The following is a 25,470-nucleotide window of genomic DNA, read 5'->3' as shown; positions in this document are numbered from 1 at the left end:
AGAGTATGAGCATGGGAGGGGCAGAGAGAGAGGGAGACATAGAATCCGAAGCAGGCTCCAGGCTCTGAGCCGTCAGCACAGAGCCCAACTCAGGGCTCAAACTCATTAGCCAAGCCGTGAGATTGTGACCTGAGCTGAAGTCAGATCTTTAATGGACTGAGCCACCCAGGCTCCCCTTAGTGATCTTATTCTTATGTGATATCTTGATCCCAAAAAGCAAACACAGAAAGTCCCAGACTTCCTAAACTAGCACAGTGTCACTTCTGCCAAAGCAAGATGTAAGACCAGCCCAGATTCAGGGAGGAGGAGGAGGAGGAATCAAATGGATCCCACCTTTGATGGGATGAATGGCGCCTGTGTACCAGGAGGGGTGGGTATTTGCAGCTGGTTTTGGAGACTACCGGCCATAGGAGACAAATGACAATTACTCAACTCTGAATTTGTGGTGAAGTCTTATCACCTGAGATCCTTGATGAAGAGAAGTTTAATTTTTACAGCTAAAAAAAAAAAATATGCCAGATTACAATCCTGACATAATGGATGGAAGGGGCCACACATAATGCCAAGGCTTTGCTACCATTTTTACGAAGTGCTTACCAGGTATGTTATCTGTAGACAATTTTTATTTTATCTTTCAGTTACTGAAAAACTATTATAAGTGGAGGGCAGAATGTCCAGAAATAAGTGCCGATCTACGCCCTAGAAGTATCCTTGGCCTTCTGAAGGCCGGTTACCTTGGAGTTCTGAGAGCCAGAGATCCCACTGGCAGCAAAGTTCTTATTTACAGAATCGGTAAGTCACACGTAGTACTTTTTTTCTTTTTCTTTTTTTTTTTTCTTGACTGCCCTATTGAAAGCTTTAATGAGTCCATATTTAAGAATTCAGCTTTTTAGGTTTTCACTTAGGTTTAATGAAGATTTTAATGTCCCTCAAATATAATAAAACTGGCAATTGTGAGAAAATTAAAAACCCATGAAAATCTTACTTCCATTCTTCCACACAGTCAATGGTATAAAATACGAGAGAGAGAAAACGGAGTAGAGAAATAAGGAAAAAAGGTGAAAACATCAGGGTAAAGGCTTTAAAAAGTACTCGGTAGGAAATCCAAATAAGAATTCTGAACTGTCATAATGCCACATGAGAGTATGGGTTTTGTCTGTTCAGTGCGTCCCAAACACTGAAACCAGGGCCTAATACTTAAATACTTCTGGAGTGAGCGAATGGCTAGTGGGTTAACCCCCAGGGCTGAGGAGGCAGGGGCCCATTCTCTGGGATGAGAAAGGAGCATTCCCGGGTAGTGGGAAGACAGTGTCTTCCACATGGCCCTCTTGTCACATCTTCCCCCTTTTCACATCAGGCCTTCCTGGTAATTTCTGTAGGTTGGTGACTGCCCCTTCCTTTGACCTTTGTGTGGCTAAAAATGGTGCGTAACAGAGGACTCACATGGCCCCCGGCATCCTCCCTTGGCCCAGTGGGAAGGACAAAGATAACGAATATTTCATGAGGAGGCTCTCATTAATTATAATCTTACAAAAACTTTTGCATCTGAAAGTATTCTAGGGAACTTTAAAATATCTACAGATTTGCTTTTTCTGCCTGATTATGGGTAACTCAACTGTTACCTGTAACTCAACTGTTTATGATCTTGCAAGAAGACACTGCACTCAATTCTTTAGGGTATCAGAAGATGGGGTAGAAGGATCCCGGTTTTCGCTCCAGCTTACATATTGAGTACACCTGGGTCAATCGTGAAGCTGTTGTCTATAAAGCAGACATCACAATGTCTGTCCTGTCTTCTTGTTGCCCCGCCAGTGTTCTAGGAAGATGAAGGAAGTTCCCCAAGTTATTTAGGGGTAGCGTTGCCAGAGTTAAGATAGTATCCTTGTTTTGTATAGCAAGTAAACATACATTTTATGAAAATATGGTGTGTCCAGTTCGCATTTGAATTTCAGATAAACACAACAGATAAGTTTTTAGTATGCATGGGGCACACTTACGTTAAAAATTACATCCCGATCATCTGAATTCCAGTTTTAACAGGGAGTCTTATAATTTATCTGCAATGCTAGTTGGAGGTCCCAGGAATATAAAACTGAAACCTGCAGGGGATTCTTTCTGCAAGTGTCCTGACTGTACTGCCTGGCTGGAGTTTGGTTTTTGGTTTTTGGTTTTTGTATTTTTTCTGTTTTTTGGGTTCATTCATAAAGTACCTGGGGGCAAGTTAAGAAGTACAAATGACACCTTGAAAGTAAAAAGCAAATGTACTACTTTGATCATAAGTACCTTAACACTGGGGGCACCCGGCTGGCTCAGTCAGTGGAGCCAGTGACTCTTGGTCTCGGGGTTGTAAGTTTGAGCCCCACACTGGGTGCAGAGATTACTTAAAAATAAAATCTTTAGGGGCGCCTGGGTGGCTCAGTCAGTTGAGTCCTGATTTTGCACTGACGGCTTAGAACCTGCTTGGGATTCTTTCTCTCCCTCTCTCTCTCTCTCTGCCCCTCCCCTGCTCAAACACACACACCCTCTCTTTCTCTTGCTCTCAAAATAAATAAACTTAAAAAAATTAAAAATAAAGCCTTTATAAATACATACATACATATATACCTTAACAGTGAATCAATAGTCTTCTATTGCTTAGGGAGGTCTCTTGTAGTACATTAATAGTTAAGTATACTGTTTAACTAAAAGAGATTTTAAAGTCAAGAAAACACGTAGGTCAGTGATGGTCAGGGAAGCAAGGCATGTAGCAAATTTCCTGTGTGTTGTGTAGAATAAGACGTTATTCTAGGGTGAAAAGGAGAATCAGGAGAGGTTTAGGAGTAAAATGAAAGGACAGAATAAAGATTTATGAATTTCCTCAACTTAATTGAATTAATGGGAGGAACTAAAGGAAATCTGTGGTAGAGGTTTTGGGACGTTAGCGTCACCCCCTTTGCCTAGGTATCATGTCTGCAATAAACGCAGTGACAAAATGTACGGAGCATTTTCACCATCCTGTCAGGGCAATACAAGGTGAAACTCAGTTTTTGCCATTATTAGCCCACAAGCCAGAGCATATCATTTTATGCTTTTGGGACCCACTACTATACCGCAGCAGCAAAAATACAATTAGCAGTGACCATTAACTTTGACCGTGGCGTAGTTCTTAGGAATACAAGTTCTACAGCACATTGACCAGGTTGGAACTCCAGCTCTGCTACTTTCTAGCTACCTGGGAAGTCGTACCTGTAATCCCATTTTCTCATCTGTCAAACGGGCATAGTAAAAACCCATCTCACAGGGTCGCTGTGAGGGTTAAATCTCATAATATATACGAAATATAATTAGAACGTTACCTGACATATAAGAAGCACTCGATAAATGTTAGATAGAGGCTGAAAAAGGAATTAGAAATCTAAGGCATGTTTTTCTTTTGCCTCAAAGAAGCTTCGAGCCTAGACCAGTGCTATCCAGTGGAATTTTCTATAATGATGAAATTGTTCTGCAATAGCCACTAGCCACATGTGACTATTGAGCACTTGAATGTGGCTTTTGGAACTAAGAAACTGAGTTTTTAATTTTACCCAATTGTAATTAATTTAGGTTTAAATAGCCACACATGGCTGATGGCTACCATATTGGACAGCACAGGTCTAGACAACTATGTTGGTGAGCTCAGAAATTTAGGTCAGCTACTGTTTTCTTAACTGCAGACTTTCAATCATTCTGCTCCTAGTTTTCACCATGGTAGCTTTCTGCCAATGTCTGAAGTAGTATATTATATTTGAGCTGGGTTATCCATGAATTGATTATTCAAATTTTTACCAGGCAGCTGAGGCTCTAAAAAGGCAAGGGGCAATCCTATTGTGCCTACCTGGGAATACTTCTGATGGTCTCTTCTCCATATATCTTTGAATTTTTCTTTGCTAGTAGACACTCCCCATCAATATTTAAATCTGTTAAGGGTCAGCCATCCAAAAGACCCTTTAAATTCTGAAATTCCTTAGGGTATTGGCCTCAACCTCGTGTTCTGATGCTACTTTCTGCATAGACCTAAGACAATCCCTATTGTGCTGTCTCACCCCCATATCTCCTGTCCCCAGGGACCCATACAACCAGCTCCTTGTTCCATCTGTATGCAATTAGATGTCTCTCAGTCACCATTTTTACATGTCCAAAAGTACGTATGATCTTTTCCTCCCCAAACATTTCTCTTCCACTGTTTTCTATCTCAGTAAATGGTACCACCATTCTACCCAGCTGTCCAAGCCAGAAACTGGTGCTTTGAAACTTTGCCATTACTTACTCATGAATCTTCCCCCCCTCTTTTTAATTTGTTTTGTTAGACACTCCATGGAACCTTCAATATGAAGACTTGCATTTTTTTCAGCGTTGGAACATTTTTCTCTACTGTTACTCCCCTTTCCTCTATTCCCCATTCTCTGCATTATTACCTTCCAGAACTCTAATTAGTTGGATGTTGAAACTTCTGCTAGCTGCCTGTTGCCAGCTGCATGAGTCTTTTGATACATACATATCAATTCTTGGCTCTTTTCAGAGAATTTCTCAGCTTGGTATTCCAAACCATTATCCACTCGTTGGCTTTGTCTTTTCTGCCATTTGTCCCTTCAGCTGAGATTTGCTTGAATTGCCATCTTTTTATTTCCAAGATCTCAGCTGATTCTTTCAGATAATATTCTGTCCTGGGGCGCCTGGGTGGCCCAATCGGTTAAGCATCTGACTCTTGGTGTTGGCTCAAGTCACAACCTCACGGTTTCTGGGTTTGAGCCACACATCTGGCTCTGCACTGACAGTGCAGAGCCTGCTTGGGATTCTCTCTCTCTCCTTCTCTCTCTGCATCTTCCTTGCTTGTGCTCTCTCTCTCTCTCTCAAAATAAATAAATAAACTTAAGTAACAACATGTTCTTATAATAGCCTGCATTATTCTTTTTTTCCCCTCACAAACTATTTTGCTTCTTTTTAATGTCTCTTGCTTTATTAACTGTTTTCTTGCGTTTTAGTGCCTTTATTGATTGAGTGTAACTTCCTTCTTCCTTGAATGTGTATATTTTTTTTAATTTTTTTTTTTTAACATTTATTTATTTTTGAGACAGAGAGAGACAGAGCCTGAACGGGGGAGGGTCAGAGAGAGGGAGACACAGAATCTGAAACAGGCTCCAGGCTCTGAGCTGTCAGCACAGAGCCGGACGTGGGGCTCGAACCCATGGACCGTGAGATCATGACCTGAGCCGAAGTTAGCCGCTTAACTGACTGAGCCACCCAGGCGCCCCAATTTTTAAAAATTCTTATAATACTGAATGACTGCGTATCTTCTTTTAAGATCACCTGTTTACCTGTCTGTTACTGCCATTTCTCCTTGCCCTGGCCTGCCCAGGGATGGTAGGGGAGGGGAGAAGACTAGAATGTCAGTTAGTCTTCTAGTTGTTTCCCCGGGGTGTGGGCAGCTACTGGAGTGCTTCCCTGTCTCTTTTCCAAAGCCCACACTTACTGTTCTGGCCTGTTCAGACGTGACGGCTATGTGCTGTTGCTACTGAAGAGTGTCTGAGACATCAGCCTGCCAATCTGCTGTTCACACATTTCCCTTAGCAACCTCTTTGGTTACTACAGGGCCCTAGTTACTCCTTATAAGGCTTTATCACCCTAAAGCTTTTCTCATTTCCAATACCTCTGAGCTTGGAGCATACCTGGGGGCATTCTCATCTTCAGCCACAGCCGTCTCCTGCATGTGGTGGGCGTAGTTTCATCTGGCAGTCAAATCTAGCCTGCATGCATTCTCTTTTCCCCCATGCTTTTAAAATCTGTTCTTTGCTAGGGATCTGAGGGTGGAGGGAGAAGCAGGAACATGTTTTTAGATCTATTTGATCTATTATTCAATCCATGATCATTGTACATGTTTTTAGTTCTACTGATCTTTTAAGTCTTGAAAGAATTGGTTTCCCTTTGTAAATCTTCCTGAGTTTTTACACTATGCTGAGATATACTATTTAAAAATTTTCTTTTTTAGCACATTGGGACCCAAAAGTTTTCACAGCTTATGATGTTTTCCGTGTAAGTCTAATCACATCCGAGCTTATTGTAGAGGAGGTAGAAACCCAACGGAATGGTATCAAAGCTGTCTTTGATCTAGAAGGCTGGCAGTTTTCTCACGCTTTTCAAATTACCCCATCGGTAGCCAAGAAGATTGCTGCTGTTCTTACAGTAAGTGTATATTTTAACTCTTTGGGATAAATTTGTAAGGGATGGTGCATTTATCAGAAAATTAGATAAAAATTTTTAAATGATACACATAATTCAATGACGCTAAGAGGAAGGAAAGGGTGATTAATTCATGAAACAAAGAACGTTGCAAGAAACCAAAAATACGTTCAAAATTAGTAACCACAGAATTTATACATTTAAACAACAATGTGGTAATTTTCTCTTTTTGTTATTAAATTTTTCTTCCTAAATTAAAAGATTGACTCAAAACAATATTTATAACAATGGTACAATGGGATGTAACATTCTTGGGAGGTATAAATTGATGCAGTTCTTTCAGAAATTAAAAGATTTTTAAGATGGCCATCATCTAATACTACTTTCGGGGACCTAGCCAAGGAATAATCTTAAATACGGTAAAGACTTTGTATATACTATGTGCCAGGTACTTTGTTAAGTGTCTCAAGTGCATTACCATTTAATGGCCAAACGAGCCTATGGCTATTATTTTCCCATTTTGCAGATTAATTAACTGTATCGGAGAGGTCACAATGCCCAAGGACACACATTTTGTCAGTAGAGAAGCAAGAATTCCAGGTCAGGTCATCTGAATGTAAGAGTTGTGCTTATTGCCTTATGTAAATGAAGACAGTTGCTTTGGCATCAATTTTTATAGATGAAAATTAGAAACAGCTTATTAGTGCAGTAACAGGAAAATGGTTACTTAAATTATGGTACATCCATTTAATAGATTATTGCAATGATATTAAAACTCATGATGTGTAAAAAAAAATCGTATTGTGCCAATAAAACAAAACAGGGTGCAAATTATTTAGAGACCATATTGGCAATTATGTTTAAAATAAAATTATTCACAGGAAGAATCTGGAAGGAAAAGCTCCAAATTGATAACACATCTCTAAAAGCTATGCATAGGAAAAAAATTTTTTTTTATGACAGAAACTTGGGGAGACAAATCAGTACATTAACAACACATTTTGGGTAGGAAAACTATTGATGAAGTGTTTTTTATTTATCCTTAACTTTCCAAATAAACCTATGTTACTTTGATGTGAAAGACTTAACCTGGGTTAAAGGTTTAAAAGTGTGTGTTTATCCTTTCAACTTCTATGAAGTTTTAATTATTTTCTCAAAATAAAAATTACGAGAAGATGGTTAACTATAAATATCCAAATGAATGATTGGTTCCTTGAAAGAACATGTATACGTGATTAGGGAAGATATTTTCTGTGTCTTACTTACAAAAGATGTAGATGGGTCTTAACATACTTTGTCTAAGCTGTAAGGTGAAATCTTTTCCTTACTCTAGCGACTGTGAACTGGAAAGGAGGCTATTGTATTGATACAATACATCATTCTGAAAATAAAATCCCACTTTCGGTCCTGCATGCACTAGGTATAGCAAGTGTTCAGAGAATGGACTGCTCGATAGGAATATATGTTAATTTACGCTTTGTTATTAACATTTTTTTATTTTCAAAAGGATTCCTTTCCATTAAAAGTTCGCGGTATCCATTTGATAAATGAGCCAATAATTTTTCATGCTGTCTTTTCCATGATTAAACCATTCCTGACTGAAAAAATTAAGGAACGGGTGAGTAAAAGACATATTCAAGTCACTATTCTTCTGTAGCAGACATTCCAATCCTTTTTTTATTTAAGGATTGCATTATTAGCTCCCCTCCCCTCCTCACAATTAACCCAGTGTTGTAAGTATTTGTCTAACAAACCAACTGCTTTTATAAATTAAAATTCCTTTTTAATTTTGAAAAACCAAGTTAGTGAGATTGGAGAAGTTGGGCCTCTCGTTCGTTGCCAGTGGCGGTGCAAAACGGCATATTCCCTCTAGAGGGCAGTGTGGTCATAGTTACCAAAATCACAGTCCTTGCACTTCTGGGATTTTGTCCCACAGATATACCAACACATTAACAAAATTACACGTACGAGAGGATTCACTGCAACAAAAGATTGGAAACCACCAAATGTTCATCATGAGGGAACTGGTTATATAAACAGACACATCAACTCAATAGAATATGATATAATTTGCAGGATGTATTGTAAAGTGAAATAAGCAAACGAAGGATAGCTTTTATAGTATGCTACCTTCTGTATAAAAAGGGGAGAAATCAGAATCTCTGGTTACAGCTGCATTAAAAGGATATACAAGAAAGCAACCTAAATGGTTACCTAAATGGTAGCAGAGGCGGATGAGGTGTGAGTAGGGACCAGGGCATCTCACTGTGTATCTTTGATCTTGTTTTGATTTCTAGCCATATGAATGTGTTATCTGTGCAAATAAAAAATAAATGTATTTAAATTAGACATGCATGACTGAAAATCACAGTACCCCAGGTATGTGACTTAATGTCATGTTAGTTAAAGCAAAACGATTTGATTGTTCTTGTTTTTGTCTTCTTTTTTGACCTATCCTGTGGAGGCTTATCTGAGGTGACTATCTAATGTCTTTTAGGAGTTTTTCAAGTATCAGAAATAAAATCTGAGTTCCCAAGAATGGCAACCACTCTTCTACATTAATCTGTAAAGGATAATTTGTAGAGGTTATTCAGTAGGAATTTCTATCTGTCTTCAAGAAGAACCACACCTATGAAGATGGCCACTTTTCATTCTAGTATTTTTAGAAAAGTCAGTTTTGGGGTGTTGATTATTGTCTCTCTTCAGCGTAGCTTCATAATGGCTGACCACCTTCTGTTTAACTCTAAAATGTCTAAAAATAAGTATTTCTATTTTGGGGTATATTCTGGACAAATAAAAGCAAAAATAACAATACACTCAACCTAACAAATAGGAGAATATGAGCAAAAAAGAAAGAAAAATAAAAAATTGAGAAGGAGGTGAAGCATTTCGGTGAAAGTTAATTGACATGAAATGGACTTGCCACAATTAGAGAAGTGGGGACCCAGTCCAGCCCTTCTCCTCCCATTCAACCTTTTGCCAATACCCTATGAATGTTCTTATTTGGCCCTTCCTGAGGAGATAGGAGATTTTCTTTTCAATGAGCTGATGATATTTTAAACATTTCAGAAGAAGCCAAGAATTGGGGCTCTGAGGTTCCTGAGGAACTTGTTTTATTCTTCTAATGCAAAGATGAACATTTTACCCTAGCAGATGGAAAAAGGGTACTTATTTGTTTCTAGCAACATGTGCTAAAGGTTCTAAGTCTTTATTTTAACTTCATGGCATTATATGATCAATTTTTATAGTGTAAAGTATTTGAAAATTTAAGGTTCTCCACCATAATTGTCTCTTAATTCTTTAATAGCCAATTTAATAGCCATTAATTGTACCACATAAATTACTCCCCACATACATAGCTGTGTGTGCAGATATATGCTTTTATTTCATATGAACCAATACCAAGTAGCACATTTTTTTATCATCTATAGAAGAGTCTCAGGATGTTAGATGTTTTTGAATCACATGTACATTAGGGAACAGAATGTATAAAATAATTTTATTTAGAGTTTAAAAAAAATCTATTTTTTAAAGTTTATTTACTCAAGGGGTGGGGGATGGAGGGGCAAAGAGAGAGGAAGAGAGAGAATCCCAAGCAGGCTCTCTGTTGACAGCATGGATTTCACGAATGGTGAGATCATGACCTGGGCCGAAATCAAGAGTCACATGCTTAACCGACTGAGCCACCCAGGTGCCCCTAAAAATCTATTTCTGAAAGAGGATAGACCTTTTTATAAATCTTCCATAGTTATCAGAATACAAACATGTATAAAAAACAGTAAGATGATTAGACTCCTAAGCAACACAATACAAACTTAAGTAAAATTCTTACATAAGAAGAGAAATAAAGGGCATAGTGTCTATTCATGCTCTCCTATCTTGAAAGTCATTAGAGTGCCTTATTTTATGGTATTGATTTTACGTTAGAAATGCATCTGGTAAACTGAGAGGCTGGGGCATATCTTCTCAAACATTTTGGCTATTTCAGATTCATATGCATGGGAACAATTACAAACAAAGCTTACTTCAGCATTTCCCAGACATTCTTCCTCTGGAATACGGTGGTACAGAATTCTCCATGGAGGACATTTGTCAGGAGTGGACAAATTTTATAATGAAGTCTGAAAATTATCTCAGCAGCATTTCACAGATCAATCAATGAGAAGAAGTTATTTAATGTGAATATTAAATATACATGAGTGAGATCCTACCTGGTTACATGAATGAAAGAAAAATAATCTTTTTAAACTAGTTAATGCTTGTCTGATTGATCTTCTAAAATGTAAAACTCTTCTGACATAAGCAACATGGGGATTTGGAAAACTGCTTTTTAAATGCATTTTATCTTTCAGGTAGTTAAATGTTAGTACTTCTTGAAAGCATAGAAGAGATTCCTGGTTTTTGTACTTGAAGTTATCTCTTAAAGTAGCTATTCATGTTCACCTTTGTATATTTCTGAAAAGTTTCCTTTTAACCAAGTTATTTGACTACATTGGTTTAGGAATAAGTGTACTACAAATAGTCCATGAAAAAGAAGTATTAGTACAAATCATCTGATGATAAAAATCTATCAACATCCATCATGGGTGGGTGTCAGATTAGATTATAATTCAGATTAAAATCTGAATACAGTTTTACAGAGTTATTTCTATGGGCCAGCAAGACAGTTTATCTCAGGGAGGTTCTATTTCAGCATAATTTGCACAATAGAAAATTTTGATTGAAGAGTCTAGATACCATAAACTATTGTATGTAACATCTAGAGGTCTCTGAAATTACTCATGTTGACAAAATTGATAATCAAAAATAATTTAGGAAATATTTTAGGTATAGCTGATGGCTTCTTAATACTATTTCTGCATTTTCAAACAAATCAAGAACGTAATTTTGACTTCTGTTTTTAGTTATCTTATCAAGAATACACAGAGACTTAGAAATGGAATAATACTTAGTCGTCATACATGGACTCTATTTTTAATTGAACAATAACACAACTACACAAAGGAAAGGAAATGTTTACATTTTAAAAATCACTGTCAGTTACACCTGGAACTTTTCAGATTATGTATGAAATAATTTAACTTTTAATATATATCAGAATATTCTAGACAAATTCTATAATTCATATTTACTTTAAAAAATCAGTAGTTAAAATATGCTGTTTATATTATAGCTTATGTCATAGAATATTTCATTTATTAAGAAAGATACAATGTCAATATAGCTTTCAATTTATGACACAGTGTTTCATAATTTTTAAATTTTGTTTTAAGTTTGAAAAGAAAAAAAACACAGTGCAAATTTGTTACACATTTGTTCAACTTTAATCATGCAATAGTATCTTTGTGAAAGGATATATGAAGGGTATATTTCTTTATAAGAAAATTATTCTAATCAGGTGAGCTGATAATTTTAATTCTCTGTACATATGTCTATGAAAAAATTGAGAGCAACTGTGAATGTTCATTAGAGAACAAATTTTGATTTAGCATTGGGAAGCTAACTTTACATTATAATTTTTATTAAAAAATTAGATTGTGCCTGTTTTCTAAAAAAACATCATAAAGACTTCCTTACAAAATTATATAATTCACAAAATTGTATGATTAAAAATAACAGCAGAATAAAATCATTGAAAAACAATGAACAATAACAACGACAAAAAGCTCTGGTTTACCCAACTTTTATTTTTCTGTAAAGGAGGTTTATATCCGAGTTCCACTTCATTTACATTTGGATACTTAAAACACTTACTCATGACTCTGTGAAGGAATGATTACTTTAGCACGTGAATAAAGGATAGTATTTAAAAATGTTGTTTAAATGTGATTCACTGGTGATGTTATTAACAGTAAATAGAATTAAAATAGTCAGTAGAAGTGCATTTCATGATGGTACGGTGACATATTTTTTTAAATGCAGCAATTCACTGAAGAACATGAAAAGAACAAGGCGAAATGAGCAGGCAATTTTATAAGGTGGCAGGATAAATATCAAATTGTCTATATTACTAAGTTACTGTATATTACTTTACTGTAATTGCACCAGAAGTGCCTTTTACAAGGTTAACTCTAACTGCTCATTATGTTACTGAGCTGCACAATAATTTGTGTTAATATTGTTCAAAAATAATAAAGATCTTTTACATAAGCTATCGCTGTTTCTTTCTCATTTTTAAATATAAATATTAGGCATTCATTTTCAAAAATTACTTTTCCTTACAGGTAAGCTTAGGAAAAACTTACCAAATCTGGTTGTCCAGTACCCAAAGGCTAGTTTTCCTTTGTAAGTTTTCATTGCAGGCTGGTTTTCCCGGCTGCTTAGCTCAGCATCATCTTTCTCTAATGCCTTTGGCTGTGCTTAAAGGGACCGCAAGCCAATTTCATGAAACTAAGCCATGCAGACTTAAAGATGTTAAAACTTCTAAGTGAAAAAAGAGTGTGCTACTTAATCAGATAATTTAATTTTGAAACCGAATCTGCTGTTAGCCTGGATCATGACTTTATTTGTCAAACTATGTATTTTTCTTACAGAAAGAACACTGAAGTCATAGAGCACATATTCTCTTTGCCACTCACCTGAATGAAGCCTAGAGCTCACGGAACAGGTCAAACATACAAACCAGCCCAAAACTCAGCACACTCATGATGTTGTCTGAAACCCTCCTTACTGGCCTTACATGTTTGTTGAATTTTGCCACTCTCAGAGGCTGTGGAGGAAGTAGGAGTTACAAAGGAAGAACTAGAAATGATGGTAATAAAATTAGGATTGGCAGCCGTACGTCTCCACTAATTTTCTGGTTGGCAAGCACACACCATCCTCCTCCTGCCCCCACACCTAGTATTCACTTGACCACTCCCTTCTCTATCCGAGTTGACCACATTCATCCATTAACTATCTACTTCTGGTAACACTGTACACGGACTTAGTATTATAGTGAACAGAAAACTTAACTAGATGCTACCTAGAAGAGAGAAAATATATCTCCAAAACAGGTGAAGTGCAGTATAGTGTAAGCGTTATTAGAAGGGTTCCAAGAGAATGCTTTGGCAGGAAGGATCATTTCTACGTGGGGTAACTGAGGATGTGTTCTTAGATGAGGTACAATTTGAAGCTTTAAGAATTGACTGCCCTAGAGAACAATGAAAACTGAAGACAGGAAAGATATTCCAAGAAAAGAAATAGCATGAGCAAAGACTTAGAGATGACAAAGAATAGGCCATGTCTGAGAAACAGTAAATAGTCCTGTTTTGGAGGGAGGGGATGGGAACAGGAGAGTGAGCCTGTCTGGGCTGACGGCTCAGAGCCTGGAGCCTGCTTCCGATTCTGTCTCCGTGTTCCTCCCCCGTTTGTGCTCTGTTTCTCTCTCTCTCTCAAAAATAAATAAACATTTAAAAAATTACATAAAAAATGAAAGATGCACGTGACACAAAATATGGGAGGCCTTGAACACCCACTGATAGGCACTCAAATGTATGGATTACTTACTTTGTGCCAGACAAAACATTAGATTCAATTCAATCTTTGCTGAAAAAAAAAATGGCCCATTTTTACGGAAGAGAACTGAACTCTAAAAGTGTCTGTCCCTGGCTCAGGATCACAGAGCTAGTAAATGCCAGCATCAGACCGCACTTGGCTGGCCTTGCTGTAAAGTCCACACCCTCCACGACACCACCATGCTCCTCACAGACCCAGTTCCACAGGTCACCAGACTCTACCAATCCTACTTGGAAATGTCTGGCCCTGACCCACTTCTAAGGTTAATCACCTCTCATCAGACCGGCTGTAATAGCCCACATTTGACTACCAGTTTCTCATTATTCCTGACCTGACGTTCCCCTTCCGCTGTTGCCAGAGTTATGTTCTGCAAGATTTTATTACCTGAACTTTGAGACAGCAGCGCTGGGTGTATGGGAAACTGCTAATTGGCACCCGAGGCCTCTTACAACCAGTCCCAACCTGTTCTTCCATTCTTGCTCTGAACCCCACCTATACTGTAGGCTCGAATCCTTTTCACCACTTTGAAACTCTCACCCTCTCCACACAGGACATCTCAGTATCAATAGCAAGGGAGGTGGGGAGGGAGGGAGGGAGGTAAACGGTGCGTGTTCTGTACTTTGAACCTTCACTCTTGCTGTTTCCTCTGCTCCGTGCTCTTTCCCACTTTCTCTGTGTGCTCAATCTGCAAGGTCCTGCTCACCTGTCGTATCTGTGAAACCTCTCACCCTCTCGAGAATTCTTTGTTCTTGCTTGTGGATCCTCTGTGTGGATGTCTAAAACAATCCTTATGACCCTGAATTTATAGCTACCTGCCTGTCTCCCTGCTCGACAGTGCTCTTAAATGCAGTCTTCTTCTTTTTTTTTTAAGAATTTTTTTTTAATGTTTTATTCATTTTTGAGACAGAGAGAGACAGAGCATGAGCAGGGGAGGGGCAGAGAGAGAGGGAGACACAGAATCTGAAGCAAGCTCCAGGCTCTGAGCTGTCAGCATAGAGCCTGACGCGGGGCTCGAACTCACAAACCGTGAGATCATGACCTGAGCCGAAGTCGGACGCTTAACCGACTGAGTCACCCAGGTGCCCCTAAATGCAGTCTTCTTTACCTTTGTCTAGTAGTATCTAAGCAGCATCTAGCAGACGGTCAATACTCACAGGATGCAGACCTTACCGAGGCATATTTCTCGGTGCAAGGCTGGGCGACAGCCCTCAGGGGAACAATCACAGGTGGATGAAGGTCTGCCTTGTGCTATATGGGATACTGTTTACTGGGAAGCTGGGCTGTCCATAGAAGCCTCCTTACAGATTTTCAGACTTGACCTCCTCTCTCTACTTTTTATCTCTCTCTCATCCTAAATGTTAGCTGTGTTACAATAAGGTCCTACCCTGTTGACCTTTATTTCTGCCTCAAACTTCAATTCGTTTCTATGTTTTAAGTATCTTAAGTGATTGGCTTTAATTTTTTAGCTGATTTTAAACTTCACTTCCTTTACTTCTACACCCACAGACATACAAACTACAGCTGGCCCCAGTGCAGTTGTTCCAGAGACTCATTAACCGCGTTGAATAAATAGGCTCCACCCCTGTGGCAGTTTGGCTGTCATCAGGAGCTCCCTCTCCAGTCCAACAGAGCTGTTGTGGCAGGTCACCCACAGCGGAGCTTTGCTGTGCACCACGCCCCTCTTCTCAGAACACCCTGCACTTGGGGTGAGGTGAAGGTCTGGGATGGGGAATGGTCAGGCACAGCCCCACACTCCACTCCGTCTTCCTTCCCTGCTGCTCAGTCTCATCCATCCATGACTCAGGCGAAGCTCTTTTGAGGAGGTTCAGTCCCTCCTCTGAGGGCGTCCGAGCCTCATTACCTTCTCTGCTTAATGATGGTGGTCAATGTCCAATATTTACTCCAAGCTCTTGCCCACAGGGGACATAACATCTCTAAACATAAAACAATGAGTGGCTCTCAAGTACTAGCACATGATATCCTCCCTGAAGTAAAGGCTTTATTCCTAAAAAAATTAACACCGTTATCAGTTTCCCTCTCCGCAAGACCAAAAGACAACTCTGAGGGTTTCTAAGAACAGTTAGCTGTCACCAGAACTGACTCCCTAACTTTTCTGCCGTAGCCTCTTCCTTATACATCATGACTAAAGAGATGTCTCTGACCCCCTTAACTGGGTTCCATGCCTGCATCTCAAAACCTCAAATCCTCTCCATGCTCTTCGCTCACTCTTGGAGTCCCCAGTTACTCATACCTCTTCCCTTTTGTATACATGAAAGGGGTAGATACACTTTAGGGGTCCTAAGCCAAAACACACTATCCTCCTCAAAACCACAACTGCTCCAAAATTACAAACAATACAACCTTGCGTTCACATTTCACAACTAAAAAAAAAAAAAAGCTGTACTTCAAACAGAAATCCACCTTAACAGGAAACCTTGAAATGAAGGTCTTTTGAGAGGCCCCAGAAGCAGATGATGATGTAGGTGGCAGAATATACCACTTTTGCACAAGGATTATTTAGACCTGAAGGCAAGTGAGAAGCAGATAGAAGAAAAGCTCCCTACCTTTCCCCTCTTTACCTAAAAGCGGTACATAAATTTGCAGGAAGGACAAAAGTTAATCATTGGAGACAACTAGAGACTCTTATCAGGCCCAAGGAATCTACATAATATATTTTATTAGCCCATATCTTCCACTAATTCTCCATCTATTTCATTTGCCTTCCCACAATTTTCCACCCCTAGAAACTTGAAGTCCTTTTGCTTTCCCTTGTCACTTCTCCAAAAAATTATTGTTCCTTTGCTAAGATGCTATAAAGCCCAAGTTCTAAACAACGCTTTGAGTTACTCTTCACTGAGTTTTCTCCCACACAATGTACACTCCATAAATTGTTTTTCTCTTGTAAATCTATCTTTTGTCAGTCTAATTTTATAAGGTCCCAGTCAGGGAACTAGCAGAAGAGAAGGAAAAAAAAAGAAATTTTCCTTCCTTATAATGACATGAAGTAGACTGCTTTCCCAAGAACAACTATATTACACCATAAAGTGGTCAGCTTCCAACCAACATGCCAGAACATCATCTACAGGTGTTATATTCAATCCTCTCCGTATTTCCCCTTTGTATCCTTTCTGTTATCCTCTTCCTATTTTTCTGTTACTCATTACTATCAAAACTTCCTTGAACCATGTCTTTTTCTTTTTTGCCCGTCCTACTATTCCTTCTTCCCTATTCCTCATTTAACTTACATTCAGGATCCCCACAACCTGGGGATGGCTTTTGCTAAACTGATTACTCAACTTTAACATCTTTCTTAAAATTTTTGCCTTTGTTCACCCTTTCCTTCATTTTTCCTTAAATTCTTCTTCCCACCCTAAAACCACCATCAACAGCTTAGCTGTTGTCCCCACACAATGTGAGGACATTCTTCCCATGTTTTATATTAGTTAAACAAATAACCAAATCCAATCTGGACTACTTTTAGAAAACTCATATTTATTCCTCTGACAACTTCACAGACAAGAATTTTCTAGGTTCCAGTTTCTGTCTACACAGTTGACCTTTGAACAACATGGGCCCAAAATATGCAGATTTTTTTACAGTACAGAGCTATAAATGTATTTTCTGTACCTTGCAATTTTCTTTTTTTTAAGTATTTGTTTTGAGAGAGAGACATTGCATGCATGAGCAGAGGAGGGGCAGAGAGAGGGGAGAGAGAGAAAATCCCAAGCAGGCTCCACTGTGTCAGCACAAATCCTGACATGTGGCTTGTTCTATGAACGGTGAGATCATGACCTGAGCCAAAATCAAGAATCAGACGCTTAACCCACAGAGCCACCCTGGTGTTCCTCTACCTTACAATTTTCTTAACAACACTTCCTTTTCTCTAGCTTACTTTATTATAAATACGCTGTCTATAATACATATAACACACAAAATAAGTATTAATCAATTGTTTATGTTATTGGTAAGACTTCTGGTCAACAGTAGGCTATTAGTAACTAAGTTTTTGGGAGGGTCAAATTACATGTGGATTGTCAACTGTGCAGGGGGTTGGCACCCCATTCTCCTGTGTTGTTCAAGAGTCAATTGTACATCTTTTACTCTGCCAACTCTAATGACAGTACTTGTAACTATTCATCGTTTCCCAAAAATGCAACCTAAAATCAAACAACTCCACCATGGGTGCTGCCATGGTGGGGGGGGGGGCAAAAAAGTTTTACATATGGAAAAGTCCCAGTCGGGATATGATATTCTCCTTAAAGCTATACCTTTTTCTCAGCTTCTATATGGTAGAAAGGATGACATTATGGCAATAAAAAAAAAAAAATTGCCCCATTTTCCTTGGTTATTCCAAAAGACACCTTATTTCATTTATGGAAGTAGACCCTAGCATACTGGACAGGCTCATAACCTAGCCAGTCTTGTCAGTCCTTACTGGATATGTAGTCTAACCGCTTTCTTAAAGTATTTAAATTCCTCTTTGTCCTCTTCAATGACTATCATTGATCTTAACAGTCTACCAGTAACTGTGTTTCCTGAAAATGTGAAGGCTGACATCAAAATGTTAATATAGCCTTCCTTTCTCTGTTGGACCTGATGACACCCTTGAAAGGGAAGCTGAGAGCTTGGTAGGAGATCTCAAGGACTTGGCTCTTGCATCTGACCACATTTGAGCCACGTTTTTGCCTAGAGCATCTCCACTATGGGCTACTCAAGTAGGGAGTCAAAACTCTCACATCTTCCATGTCCGACTACAGGAGATAGCCATCACTACAAATAATGTGATAAAGAACATTGAACTTCTTGCCCAAGAATTTCAAAAGACTCAACACACAGTGCTCCACAACTGAGTGGCCCTTGGTCTGATCTTCGCATCCATAGGCAAGACATGTGCTGTTTGAAAGTGACTAGTGCATATGTGTTCCCCCAAATTTCTCTGACTTCTACATCATAAATATAGTTCAAGTTGCTAATGAAGAAATGCACCCCATTGCCACTGCAGTGCTGACCCCATTGTCAACGGACTCTACCACACTAATATTCTGGAATCCATTAGACTGATCTCAAGTCTTGGTTTTATTCCTTCATATAATTTCTAATAATATTCTTTCTGCTTATTCCTGTATGTATCCCCTGATTAAATACTTGTCTCTAGAACCCTTCTCAGTTCTAGACCACTGTCAGAGCACAACGGATGGTTCAGCGCTTTCTCCAAGAACAGCGCCAACAAGAAATGCTGACTTTGTTGACTATTTCAATGAACTTTCACCAAAATTCCACACTAATTACTCTAATCCTTAATATTGTTTTCAGACAGACTATGTTTGACAAAGCCAACAAACACAGACCTTTCTCTTTTGCCCAAACCTGCTGACAAGGCCAGACACAGACCCTTCAGTTTCCCACCTTTTGTCTCATTATTGATTAGCTAAGATTAGAAACTCTTTGCCTCCTTGAAACTTACTAACTATAGAGAAAAACGTTTCCTATTCAGGTATCTTGAGACTTCTGCTTGCAAATCAACCCCTACTGTAAATCTCCAAAATGCCACATGTTCACCCCTTTCCATGAAAGTCTAAGGCAAAACCAATATTGAGAACTCTGATATTCAGATCTGGTATTGTTTAAATTATAATAGAATAAAATAAACCTCAGGGTGCTTGCATGGCTCAGTCTGATGAGCATCTGACTCTTAATTTCAGCTGAGGTCATGATCCCAGGGTCATGGGATCAAGCCCTGTCTCAGGCTCTGTGCTAAGCATGGAGTCTGCTTGGGATCCTCTCTGTCTCTGTCTCTGTCTCTCTCTCTCTCATGCCCTCTCTTAAAAAAATAAATAAAAATAAACCACCATGCTTGTCCAGTTTTTGTCTTTGATAGAAGCCACCCAAATATTCTCTGCTGTGTAGAATCATAAGAGGATTTCTGGGGAAGGTTATGAGAAACCATTTTTACTTCAGCTTTACTCAGCCCTTTGCTACGTGAATGCTTTATGTAGATACAGACATGTAACTGGGCTTCCTTCAGCTGACTCTGCCCTCAACCAGTTGCTGTGTTGAGATAAATTTCCCATCAGGCACAGACACACAATACAGACAATAAAACATTAGTGAATAATGTAGACTTCTAATAAAGCTTCCACCTAGAAATGCAAAAAGGCAAAATTGCAGCTCACCCAGCAAAACCACAACGTACCTTAGAACAACAGTCTTTCACTTTTGTTTGTTGTCCTCTCCCTTCCCTCTCCTCTCTTCCCTTCCCGTCTACTCATCTCCCTTCCCTTACTGTCTTTCTCTCTCTTCCCTCATTATGTCTCATTTCAGGGCTCCTTTGGGGTTTCTCTAAATCCATAATCACCCTTCTCCCTTGGCAAAACAAAAGATCTCTTCCAGAATCCACCTTCCCTATAAAGTATGGAAATAGGGTGGGATTCCTATAAAGTATGGAAATAGTGATAGGTGACAAGTCTTTAACTTATTTTTGAAGTTTTAATTCTAGTCTTATATTTTTTCTTAATAAAGATTTTAAGTATTCTCTACACCCAATGTGGGGCTTGAACTCACAACCCTAAGATCAAGAATCACATGCTCCACTGATTGAGACAACCAGGGGCCCCTAGTCTTATGCTTTTTAAAAAAATTAGGGGTGGGGGGTATCTCATTTTAAATCTTTTTAAAAATTCTGTATTGAACTTTATATGTTTAGCAAAGGAAACAATTGGCAAAACTAAAAGGCAACTGATGGAATGAGAGAAGATATTCACAAATGACATATCAGATAAAGGATTAGTAACCAAAATCTATAAAGAACTTATCAAACTCAACACCAAAAAAAAAACCAAATAATCCAGTGAAGAAATGGACAAAAGACATGGATAGACACTTCTCCAAAGAAGACATCCAGGTGGTTAACAGACACATGAAGAAAATGCTCAACATCACTCATCATCAGAGAAATCAAAACCACAATGAAATACTACCTCACACCTGTCAGAATGGCTAAAATTAACAACTCAGGCAACAACAGATGTTGGTAAAGATGTGGAGAAAGAGAAACCCTTTTGCACTGCTGGTGGGAATACAAACTGGTGCAGCCACTCTGGAGAAGAGTATGGAGGTTTTTCAAAAAATTAGAAATAGAACTGCCCTGCGACTCAGAAATTGCACTATTAGGTGTTCATCCAAAGGATACAGGAGTGCTGATTCAAAGGGGCACGTGCACCTCAATTTTTATAGTAGCACTATTGATAATAGCCAAGTATGGAAAGAGCCCAAATGTCCATTGACTGATGAGTGAATAAAGAAGATATCATATATATATATATATATATATATATATATATATATATATATATATATACACATACCACGGAATATTATTCAGTGATCAAAAAGAATGAAATCTTGCCATTTGCAACAACATTAATGGAACCAGAGTGTGCTATGCTAAGTGAAATAAATTAGAGAAAGATAAATATCATATGATTTCACTCACAGGTGGAATTTAAGATACAAAACAGATGAACATGATGAGAAGGGATGAGAGATGAGAGATGAGAGAAGGGAAACAAAATAATATAAAAACAGAGAGGGAGACAAACCATTAGAGACTCTTAAACTAGAACAAACTAAGGGTTGCTGGTAGGGTGTTGGGTGGGGGGGGGTGGGCTAAATGGGTGAGGGGCATTAAGGAAGACACTTGTTGGGATGAGCACTGGGTGTTATATGTCAGTGATGAATCACTAAATTCTATTCCTGAAACCATTATTACACTATATGTTAACTAACTTGGATTTAAATTTAAATAAATAAATAAATAAATAAATAAATAAATAAATAAATAAATTTAATTACATTTTAAAAACTGGGAGGTTAGCTCATTTTAAACCTTTTTTTTTTTAAATTTTGGATGAAACATTGTATGTTTCCAAATTACAATTCAGTTTTCCCTTTTTCAACCACTCTTAAACCTTTTGTTCCCATTGGGTTCTGGGCAAGCTAGATGATGTCATGAGTGAAGAACTTGCAAAGAAATGCCTCTTCTTTAATTTAGCGAAGAAATACTTGGTTTCAAACACTCCAGTGCACATTAATAGGAAGAGACAGAGACTCTGTAGCCCAATTCCGGCCACTCTACTGCTCTCATATTCCTAAGCTCTAGGATGGTTTATATATCCTTCTCAGTAGGGTCATAACAGAAAGCTCGAGGTTTGCTCCTATCAGCTTCCCTTTAACCATAAACCAAGAACAAGCTAGAACTGGGTTTAGCTAAAGAAGGCTACAGTTGTTCCTCTGGTTGGTGGTTCTAAGTCTTTGGGTCCTGTTTTTAGTAAGTAGAGCCCTACCTGGGAAGAGCCCTTTCTTTTGTGATTAATAAGCCATTGCCAGCCCCCAGAGATAGAGGTCCTGTTTTACTGAACTTACTGGTTTCACCAAAATTAAATAGATGCCGAAGGAGTGACTTGATTCAACTTCTGGATGTATGTCCCACTGATAATACTGCTAGCTCTATTCAGTTATCCCCTCCTCCACTTTCTCCTCCTCTTCCTCTAGTGGCCTGTTGATTTCTTTAGTGGGGCTTCACTAAGTGGATTGCTCTCCCCTTTGAAGAGATGAGCCATCGGAGATCTCAAACACCCTTTTAGACCAAAGAGGGAGAACAGTAAAGTTGTAATGAGACTGCTTTTTGCCACTTCCCAGTCCTACCCAAGGACTAGTGCTGGAGTATCCCTTTCTACACCACCACTACTATCCTGGAGGTCAAGGTGGATGAAACAGAGCAGAGAAGGGAAGTAAATGGTAAAACAGGGTAGTTCAGAAGAGGCTCGACAAATTCTAAGGTGCAGCCAGATACCGTTCTACTGCTAGATAAGCCATGAGTGATCTGCAGGCATTTGATGATTGGAGACCTAGATGTTACAGCATTTAGATGAGCAGCACCCAGGACTCTCTACTTTGGTGTCAGTGGTACTTCTAACAAGTGGCCCACAAGCACACAGAGTCAAATATTTACACTTAAATAAAGAGTGTAAAATTGGCCAGTGGCGAGAACCTGCCCTGACCCTGAAGTAAAAACTGGCGTGAGAAATTCAGACATGCATTATTTTTGGTAAATAATTGATGTAAAATTAGAATGGAATATCCAGTTACCTAATACATCTATATTTAGAAGGGAACAAAACGGTTGTCCTTTTGAAAGTGGGGAAAAAATGTATTATAGGCCCAGTTAGATGTGATATTATTATTATAAATATTTAAGAAAAACAAGTTATTAATGATAAATTTAATCATTTCAAGTGGTCCTCAAACAGATCTGAGGGAAAAGGTCATTTTGGGAGATTTTACTTATCACATCTAAATACCAATACAGTGGGAAGGACGAAGTATCAGTTTTGTTTATGTTTTGTTTTTGTGTTAGCTCTGGTGGTCTTTGTTTTATTCTCTGACATTCCAGTGGTGAGTTTGTTTTGCTGTCTTCCTGATTTTGAAGAAAAATTCCATGTGTGCCCCCTTTTGATTTTTGCTCTGCATTATACTGCACTAAACTTACTGAGGCTTTTGTTTAGCTATTTTTGTTAGGTAACTTACAGTGCTTACAGTCTTAGAAACACTCATACTAGTAAAACGGGATCCTCTGATGATGTAATGTCTTCTAGTTAAAAGTGTTATACAAAATGAGGAGACATTATTCTTTAGGCAAAATAGAATTCAAAATTCTTTTTTATAGATTCCAATTCTCTGTTGAAAACTTCTCATCCATTTTGCCCATATTTTCCTCTACTTTATTTAAAACTAACCATATTTTGTTTAAAGTATGTTTAAAGCCTTGTGTTCTAATTGCAGTATCAGGATCATCTATGGGTTCTTGATTTTACTTTTCTTTTTAGATTACTATTATTTATTTCTGCTTCTTCATGTTTTTAGAAATATTTTATTATATGCTAGACACTGTAGAGTCTCCAGATAGTATCTTCCACTAGCAAAGATTCTTCTTTTATCAGATAGAGTGACAACCCAATCAGGTCTTATGCTGGGTTGCAGATTTAGTAAGATTCAGTCCATCTCTGGTTCATTCCCATTCTTTAAAACTGGTCTTCTTCAACTTTCGATTGGTGTCTTGCATATTTTTTCTCAGACTTTGAAGTTCAGCCTTTGTCAGATTTTAAACTTGGTTCCCATCTTTTGCTAATTAAAAATCTGGCAAATGCCTAGAAGCAGAGATTTATTGTGTGTTTGCTGAAGGCTTCTTCACTCTTTGTTTCCCAAACTCTGCAAGATAAAGGGATGTTTCGCTCTGCCTTTCCTACTCAGCAAGGTACCAGTTTCTGGTACCATCCCAGAACTCAGCACATGTCCCACGGGAAAAATCTAACCATGTATAGTTTCCAATTTTTTTTTTCCCCATCCTATATAACTACAGAAAGCTCCACTGATTTCTCTTTTCCAGCTAGGATCTATCTGCCTTATATCTATGTATGTAGGTATAGTTATTTATCTTACATCATGCCCTTTATTCCTCTTGTCTTAACGTTTTATATCTGGGTAGTTTTAAATGACACCCTTGACTCCCACCTATTACCTATCCACAATGATTTCATTTTAGTTTTTCCCTTCTCTCTCCCTTTTCCTCTCATTTTTTAACTTGTGTTCTATTGGGCAGAATATATGTTTATATTCTATTCTTTGAGTCATGTCCCTACCCTTATCTTAGTATTAGTACTACAATTAAGTATATTAAATGCTCACCATCAGTTATTCTGATGTATTTCCCAAGTCATCTTTTGTTTAGATGAAATTCATCTTCTAGATGGTTTTCCAGGAAGGGTGTAGGAGAACAGTTAAAATATGCATTTCTATAACCCTCTGACTTGAAGTACAGCTCAGCTGCATACAGAAATCTAAGAATTTATTTGGATTTTTCTTAAAATGATGCTCCATTATTGCCTTGATTTTTATGTTGCTCTTGAAAAGTGTGAGGTCATACTAATATTCTTACCTGCATAAGTAAACTGATTATTTTGCCTGGCAGCTTTCCTTCCTTCTTTTTACTTAATGTCCAATAGTTTTACTAGGATAAGTCTCAGAGTTGTTCATTCCAGGTCAATTTTCACCATTTTTCTCTAACTTACAGAAAGTCTCTTGGATTATAATGATAAATATTGCTTTTAATCGATTGCTTTGTCTTCTTCCTGGACTCCAATAATACATAATTTGAATCTTCTTTGCCTGTCTTCCATTTTAAGCACTTTTTCTCAGACCCGTTTCACTTTTGTCTTTGGTTGTTTCTTCCCTTTCTTCACTGCTTATTAAAATTTCACTTGAATCTTTTCTGCCTTAGACAGACAATGGTAATTCATTCTTCACTCGTGAGATGGTTTTGTCTTTACCTTCAACTTTTTCCTGATCACCTTCTGTGCATTTTTGTGACACTTCTTCCTGTTTTTGTTCATTTCTGTTCTTAGGTCGTGAACTAGATTTGATATATATACATATAAACACATAGCTAATGCTTGTCTGAGAATATTTAATTATAGTTTGGAGCTTGGTCTTACAGTTTTGTTTTGTCTGTTTTGAGGAGTAATTTTCGTTAGGTGAAATGTTACAATTTACCTTTTCTGTTTTCGTCTCAGAGTAGTTTTATACTGTGTTGGTCTGATTTTTTTTTTTTTTTTAAATAAGTCTTTTGTGGACAACTTCCTAGTTGAAAAGTATTTTATTGAGTCAGTGTAGTGAAGTGCAATTCCTTTAACACATGATGTTTTTAGTGGTGACAGGTTTATG

At 38.1% G+C, this 25,470-nt stretch overlaps 1 protein-coding gene and 1 long non-coding RNA gene across 7 annotated transcripts in view; one reads left to right on the top strand and one right to left on the bottom strand.

Moving 5' to 3' along the window:
- The window catches only part of TTPA (alpha tocopherol transfer protein), a 60,311-nt gene extending 47,962 nt beyond the window's left edge, over window positions 1-12,349 (top strand). For 5 of the 6 annotated variants that reach the window (XM_053896506.1, XM_019421252.2, XM_019421255.2 and 2 more), the window contains 4 exons: window positions 639-792; window positions 6,005-6,198; window positions 7,703-7,813; window positions 10,184-12,349. In XM_053896506.1, coding sequence (XP_053752481.1) covers window positions 639-792; window positions 6,005-6,198; window positions 7,703-7,813; window positions 10,184-10,357 — 633 coding nt within the window. In that variant the 3' untranslated portion in view covers window positions 10,358-12,349. The remainder of the gene's footprint in view (window positions 1-638; window positions 793-6,004; window positions 6,199-7,702; window positions 7,814-10,183) is intronic. The other variant, XM_053896507.1, reaches the window with a different exon arrangement.
- On the bottom strand, window positions 9,556-20,975 carry LOC128775336 (uncharacterized). Its single transcript, XR_008420014.1, has 2 exons — window positions 12,441-20,975; window positions 9,556-9,839 (listed from the first exon to the last, which is right to left on the bottom strand). It is a non-coding gene; the product is annotated as an uncharacterized LOC128775336 (long non-coding RNA).
- Window positions 20,976-25,470: the final 4,495 nt, after the last annotated feature.

Source organism: Panthera pardus, unplaced genomic scaffold (assembly GCF_024362965.1).
Source record: "Panthera pardus isolate Hobbes unplaced genomic scaffold, ASM2436296v1 HiC_scaffold_7, whole genome shotgun sequence".
In the NCBI taxonomy this organism is placed as follows: Eukaryota; Metazoa; Chordata; class Mammalia; order Carnivora; family Felidae; genus Panthera; species Panthera pardus.
The sequence above is the reverse complement of the archived record's forward strand: the minus strand, read 5'-3'. Positions and strand labels throughout refer to the sequence as shown.